The sequence below is a fragment of the Miscanthus floridulus genome, chromosome 8 (genome assembly GCF_019320115.1).
Source record: "Miscanthus floridulus cultivar M001 chromosome 8, ASM1932011v1, whole genome shotgun sequence".
NCBI lineage: Eukaryota > Viridiplantae > Streptophyta > Magnoliopsida > Poales > Poaceae > Miscanthus > Miscanthus floridulus.
In genome coordinates this window covers 122225891-122233106 of record NC_089587.1, presented here as the reverse complement: position 1 = coordinate 122233106, position 7216 = coordinate 122225891, and the positions used below count along the sequence as shown (strand labels likewise).

Genomic DNA, 7216 nt, shown 5'->3' with positions numbered 1-7216 from the left:
GAGAAAACGAACTGGTATTCTGTAGACTGTAGGGCGCCTGTCACATTTCTTCATCGACACATTGATCAATAGACAATCAACCATCGTGCTGCTGCTCTACTGCAACGCAAGCACCAACATTGCCTGTAGTTGCCGCAGCCGATAAAGCTGGTAGTCTTTGATTGCAATCTTGCAGAGCTCCCGATTCGATAAGGAACATAAACTTCAACCTACTACTACATGTTATCATGTTCCACCATGTTCAGTCAGACGGTGAATGGGGGGATAATCTCCGGACACGAACTATGTACATTGTTAGGTGTCCAGAAACAGAATGGCTATACATATGCTACCGCCTTCAGTTCCACAAGTCATGCGACAAACCCAGATTACTAGCAACAAGGAAAGAAACCCCCAAGAATTTTATACACTTCTGCATCCCGGTGCTGCAGCGAAAAACTAAGAGCAGCAAACGCTTCCATGGAATTCTCCTCTGTATGACCATGCACGCATGCACTCCTCTTCAGCACACAGTGCGAAACCAAATTTCCGCTCCGGTGGTTGGTATCAGTATCACCACAAGGAGTTCAGGTAGTGAAGTTGGTGCCTCTTCCTGAACTCGATCATGCCTCCGTACGTCTGGTCTGCAAGGCCCACATAGAAGGCCTCAGTGTCCGGGCTGAATGCTAAACCTCCAATCTCGCCAAACAAGTCAATCTCGTGAGATTTGCTGTAGTCCGCATAAGCATCGTATATGTGGACAAAATCCACAGGCTCTGCTGTTGCAAGGAAACGCCCGTCTGGAGAGAACTTGACACACCGAATTGAGCCCATCCTTCCACCAAGCACAGCTACCGACTGCGATAGGTTCCTGATGTCCCATAGCCTGCATGTAGTGTCCTGACTCCCAGTTGCCACGATATTGCCATCAGGATGCCACGCAGATGCAAATGAGTAATCCAAATGACCCCTAAGAGAACCAATTGCCTACACATTATGTGAGTGTTGAATATTAGGATCAGCCACATACTGATATAGCTCTGTGCCCTGCAAAACTAATAGAAGAAAAAAAAATCCATTCACTTACCTTGCCACAATTGGGATCCACTACACAACCATCCTCATGATCTCCCAGGACAGCAAAGAGTTTCCCATTTGGGCTCACAGAAACACTCTGTTGGAGAAGAAAACTTAGCAGCCAAATACGAGGATAAAACTACAGTGCATAAAACAGTTAAGGGCCTACTTACATTCACAGACCAAGGGAAGACATAGTGCTTGAGGAGGTCAAAGTACTCGGTGTCAAAAATCCTGATGGAGCAGTCATTGTTAGCAGCCACCAACCTTCTAGATCCGCTGAAATATACATTTCATAAACAAACTGTTAACTCAAGTCCAAATGAACAAGATAACTGATTCAGAAAAGCATCGAATCTTACCTGGGATCCTGATAGATCTCTAAAGAGTTAGTGATTGCATTTTCATCATCTGTAACCCTTGTGCTGTAAACAACCCCATCATCATCCAAGCGCTAGTAAATACCAAAAACAATGCCAGATTTACTGTCATGAGTTACTAGACCAAAGTAGCAGACCACAAAGTAGGAGAATATTTGCGCAGTACGAATACCTTGCATATAAGCTCCCCTTGAAAGCCACCAACTACCAATAAATTACTATCCACGGCCATTGTTGTGACCTGAACCATTGCCACTGACTGTGAACCATGCCCCCTCTGTGCAACAACAAAAATGGATACTTTAGACCAAACCAAAAAGAATATGAAGCTGCACAGAAATATTGAACGCCAAAAAATATAAAAGGTTGTATACCTGTTTTGGGACAATGCAATCATCAGCATTGATTAGCTCAGTGCTTGTCTGCTTGAGTGAGGACCAGTGTGTCACTGATTGATCATGCATTGTATAAACATCATGTTTGGTTGTTGCCCATACTAGGTTCCGTAGCTATGAAACAACACATCATGCAAAAAAGATCATTGAGAACGTGATATGTGGATTTGCTCTTTGAACTTTCAGTGCGTGTAACAAGCAGTAATGTAAACTTCAATAAAAAAGAGTTCTTCCATTTACCCTTAGGCAAATGCTACAGCACCCCTTGCATGTCGACCAAAAACATGAATTGATTAGAAGGATTAGGAAACCCCATACAGAAGCAAAAATCTCTTAAACAGGCAAACAGTTTGGCAACATGTACAGCATAACCTTTTTTGCATAAGTGTAGAACCATAGACTTGCTAAGAATTACTTAGACTTTTTACATATGACGTTGGTTAGTTTAAATTTGAACTAGCCAACATCATATATAAAAAAATGGAGGGAGTAGTAAAGACCATACAGAAGGCAAAAGAAAAGTCTCATAATAAGTTATGGTTATCCTTGTACACAAGTAGCCAGTTTATCGGTTATAGTATTGTCAGCAGCAGTATACTAATGTGCATAGGATAAGTGCACATAAATTCTTTGTATTCAATAAGATCTTCAACTCCTTGTTAATATATCATCAATAATGGAAGTCCCAGAAGTATCAAACAGATTTTCATTGAGCTACTTTTAGGACAGTTCTAGGAAATCTTGCCTGTATGCTCAACATAAGGACAACTAGAAACGAGTTTTCCTTGGACCAAAAATTTTTGGTTCTAACAAATTCAAGCAAAATCTACAACAAAAGTAGTTCAACGTTGTAACTCTCTTTTACATACATAAAAAAATACTTTCCTAGATTCAGTTGAAACCCAAAATGTTGCGTATCCGAGAAAGTAATTTTAAGTTATCCTCCGAGTATCAAGGTAAGGTTGGCAAACTGGGTAAAAACTAGTTTCGTGAAAGCTGTTTTACTTATCCATGAGATTGAAACAAGACTATAGTTTTCTTCCATATCTATATCTTCTAAGATGACAGCCAAGAATCACTAAAAAAATGGCCACACAAGCCTCGTGATGGACCAACCTTCCAAGGACAAATCATTCCTCAAACCAAACAAACCCGTAAACAACATGATTGATGATAACTTTGCTCAAAAACTTGGACTGTAATGCAACAGAGGAAAATCAGACCTGAAAATGTACAATTGATGGCCGCGCACGCCTTGTGTTGTAGTGGAAATCATAGTAAGGGCTATCCCTCTCTACTTGTTTGCACTCCTGAGAGATCGAGAAAGAAACAAAAACAGATTGTAAGGAGCTGGAGAAGTTACATTTCAATAATAAAGACTGAACAGTGCTGCATTGAATGACACTGAGAATGCATGTATGAGTTTCAGCATAAATCATTTGGGGTGAACAGATGAAACCTAGTAGAACAGTAAATCTATGACCACTAGCTGTAAATAAATAAGAAAATCATGGGAACCAGTCTAACAATTGAATAACCAGGAGTCAGTGTACTTGCTTCCACCTAGTGATCTTGGGAGAACTATTTCTACCACCTTACAAATATACTGAACACACAAACAGAGGATACTAGGGTATGTAATGTAACTGAAAAGATGGGGCCTCCAACATGAAAAATGAACTCTCAAAAACAAATCAGCATGTAACACTTTCATATTGCTTTTAATGCCATGGGCACCTCTCATGTAATGATCTGAAACTGCTCTAAACCTTTAAGTAGGTTGATCCATAGCCTAAACAAATGGCGGACTAGCAGTACCCCAAGAATATTAAATTTCAAAATATTCACAATAAGAAAATGGTGACTGTTATCCTTGGTCCATGCAAAATAGCTGATTCAACTAACACATTTGGCCCATTACTATGTGACATGAAATAGTTGATTAGCACTGTAGTGAAGATCCCATTCTTGTTTCTTACAACCTGGTCCTTTCCACTTCTTGAAATGGAGCATGAATGTCAGGGAGGGATTATGACCCCTCTTCCCTGTTTTGTGCATCAAGTAACTACTAGTCATTGACAATCAGGAATATGATTTGAATTTTTTTTATGTTAACATGTTAAGAGATTTGCCATTCCATACTGTACTGGAAGTGGATACTAGTAACTAGCTAATCGAGATTGGCAATCAATTAGCCAACCAGATATTCTCTCACATAGAAGTGATAGCTGACGGTCTTTGACATCTAAGTAGCATTTCTGAAATTTAATAATTTGTACAGCTTAGACTAGGTCAATTAAAAAGGTTCACACAATCTCAACCCATCGATTTTGGATCATGATGTATGCCCCCACCAAACCGCCACCCTGGACCATAGTAGATATGAAAAGCTAGCACCCATCCCCATCAATGAGCAGCATGAGCACATGTACCCAATCAAACCCACCTTACATAAAGTTCATCCATGCCTTCTGCTGCCCACCAAGAAGAAAAAAAGAAAGAATGGAAAAAAAACTGAACTGCAAGATAAAATTTGGACATAGCTAAGCATAACGATCAGCCCCATGAAATATAGCAGCGAACGGTAGTGTTTTTATATGGTTCAGACATGAGATCAGCAGTATAGTGTAACACAGTGATAAGTAGTGATGGTTAGTATGTTTTCAAGAGTTTTTTTGCGAACCAAAACAAAATAATATGCATCTCAAAGAAATAACAAAGCAGATACTGCATAATTATAGATGGATAATTATTCTTATCCCCAGAACCGGATAACCATGGATATGACTTTTGACATGTAATTCTTCCTAATTTGGTGATCTTTATATAGTCTTTTGTATTCGATTATAAATGTGTATTTTGTGTTTGAGCAAAGTAGTGCAAGCTTATGATCATATTAAACTTGTCATTCATATCCTTCCTAATTCCATGACCTCCATCTTTCGATAGTCTTTCCTAGCCAAGTATTTGGCATCTAGTAAACCGTTACGAATACCATCTTGTCCATTTTCCTAACAACCTAGATCACAGGTTTGAACCATCAGTTTGCACGTGTAGTGTTATGGGAGTCAGAACTGCCATCACTGATTGTCAATGTAATTAAAAAAGAGTTGGTGTAGGTCGCACATTCACTCTTGTACCACAACTATCATATGAATGAGTTCGAAGAAATGACGGGGCCAAAATTCTAAAACAAAGCTGGCATGCTTATGGTTATATTGACAAAGTACCAAATATCCAAATGTATAAACATTGAGTCACTGCAAAATATAGATAACAAAGTCCCAACTGGAATTCAATTGCAGCCAATTTCTGTGGAGACTACTCAAACGTGGTTCTCTTAACGCACTGGAAATCCATTGTTATCCAAACCCACCAACTAGCCAAATGAATGATTCTGTTTCACCAGACAAATTTGTGGGGAGAAAACAAATCAGAAACATAGATTTAAGAACCAGAACCCTACCAAAAGGGGCCCTTCAATGTCATATCTCATTCCACATACAGAAATAAACAATAATGTAGTGTTAAATGCCATGTCGGGAAGGGAATACGTCAGCAAAATATACCACTAAAAAGTTGAGGAAATGAAATATTTAGGTTAGATATGTTGAACGAATTTGTGTACATAAGACGTTTGATTATCGTAACTTGGCTTGTGATTCACATGAAAAGGCAACACAAGTTCGATTCAGGAGAAGATCAATAACCCTAAAATTGTCAATGTTTGGCATGTAAAAACCAAGCATGAAGCCAAAGAATCACACAGTATATAGACGTGGTTATATACTGTGTGATTCTTTGGCTTCATGCTTGGTTTTTACATGCCAAACATTGACAATTTTAGGGTTATTGATCTTCTCCTGAATCGAACTTGTGTTGCCTTTTCATGTGAATCACAAGCCAAGTTACGATAATCAAACGTCTTATGTACACAAATTCGTTCAACATATCTAACCTAGACGAGCATTTTGCAAGGCGCTTGGGGGTCGCCTGGACGCCTAGGCGACGCCTAGGCGACGCCTTAAGAACTATGCCAGAGACTCGTGACTATGTGGAAGCAACCTAGGAGTATTATGTATAACTGAGTTGAACATTCTGCGGTTCAAACTAGAATTTGGGTGGACATCGATTGGGGGAAATAGGAAACAAGTGTTGAGTACCTGCAAAGCATCCTCCCGTGCGTAACTTAGGTTCTGGTAATTTCTGTAGTTCTTCATCTTCATCTCTCGGTACTTATCTCTCCCGAAGAGCATCTTCTCCCACGGGATGCCCTGCATGTCCTTCCCAGCAGCGACGTCCGCGGCAGAGACGTCGGGCAGCATGTTCTCCTGCAAGACAAACAACGAGACATTCCTCAAGAAAAAAAAAACAACGAGAAGAGGGGATCAAAACTTCATCCCCAACAAAACAGGAGTCCCCAAATGAAATCAACACGCGGAAGAAAACATCGATAGCAGACCTGGTCGTAGCTGACGAGGCTGGCGAAGAGCTCGTTCTGGTTGGCGTCGCCGAAGGCGTTGTTGTCCCCCTGGTCCTCCATGAGCTCCTGGATGCTCTGGAGGATGAACTCGAGGTTGTCCTCCAGCTCGAACTCGTCCATGCCCTCCTCCTCGCCCTCACAGGCAGGCAGGCACAGACAGAGTCCAAATCAACCCACCCTGCGGGGAAGCAAAATCACCCAACCAACCAACCACCCCAAATTTCCCCGGTAGAAACGAAAAATTCAGCACGCGGGTTCGGGTGAGGAGACAGGCGACGAATCTAGCGCGGATTTGAGAGCCCTCACCTCGATCAGAGCGGATCCGGATGCGCGCGGGATGGAGCGGAATTGGGGAATTTCTTTTCTGGTGGTGGTGGGGCGCGCGCTGGCAAAAGCGCAGGCAGCACGGGGAGAGACAATGAGGGCGAGGCGGCGGCAGGCGCAGGCCCAGACGACGAGGCGACGCGGGGGCGGAGCAGGCCAAGGCCTCGTTTAGTTACCCGCGGATTCGGCGCCCCAAAAGTACTGTAGATACAGTCGTGTACTGTAGCGTCTCGTTTGTATTTGGTAACAATTGTCCAATCGTTGACTAATTAGGCTCAAAACGTTCGTCTCGTAAAATATAACCAAACTGTGCAATTAGTTTTTGATTTCGTTAACATTTAATACTCCATGCATGTACCGTAAATTTAATATAACAGGAATCTTCTTTTTATATAATGCCAAAATTTAGATTTTGGTGGAAACTAAACATGGCCCAAGCAAAACACCGCCTGCGCGGCGCCTGGGTCGGTGTGGAGCGCGTGACGGGAGCGGGTGGATGGGAACGCACCACCGACCGGGGTCGGGGGAAGCGGGCGGGCCCCGCGCGCCAGCGGCTGCCTCGCGTGCCTTGGTCGGTT

The 7216-nt window shown here is 42.0% G+C and overlaps 1 protein-coding gene across 2 annotated transcripts; it reads right to left on the bottom strand.

Annotated features, from left to right (window-relative positions):
• Nucleotides 1–200: 200 nt before the first annotated feature.
• LOC136477239 (uncharacterized WD repeat-containing protein C2A9.03-like) lies at nt 201–6796 on the bottom strand. Of its 2 annotated transcripts, XM_066475347.1 has the most exons (10): nt 6621–6796; nt 6294–6492; nt 5995–6162; nt 3055–3141; nt 1811–1945; nt 1609–1713; nt 1419–1510; nt 1230–1335; nt 1067–1153; nt 201–966 (listed from the first exon to the last, which is right to left on the bottom strand). In XM_066475347.1, exons 2-10 carry the CDS (start codon nt 6432–6434, stop codon nt 553–555), a joined length of 1335 nt encoding a protein of 444 aa, XP_066331444.1. In that variant the 5' UTR covers nt 6435–6492; nt 6621–6796; the 3' UTR covers nt 201–552. The 2 variants fall into 2 exon arrangements, with proteins under 2 accessions (XP_066331444.1, XP_066331445.1); XM_066475348.1 differs by having other exon boundaries at nt 6294–6796.
• Nucleotides 6797–7216: the final 420 nt, after the last annotated feature.

Excerpts from the sequence above, each read along its gene's own strand:
- LOC136477239 (XM_066475348.1), bottom strand. The coding sequence starts at position 6,434 with ATGGACGAGTTCGAGCTGGAGGACAACCTCGAGTTCATCCTCCAGAGC. Across the intron at positions 1,946-3,054 it reads CATCAATTGTACATTTTCAG|CTACGGAACCTAGTATGGGC; the intron begins GTCTGATTTTCC and ends GTTGTTTCATAG. Across the intron at positions 1,714-1,810 it reads ATTGCATTGTCCCAAAACAG|AGGGGGCATGGTTCACAGTC; the intron begins GTATACAACCTT and ends GTTGTTGCACAG.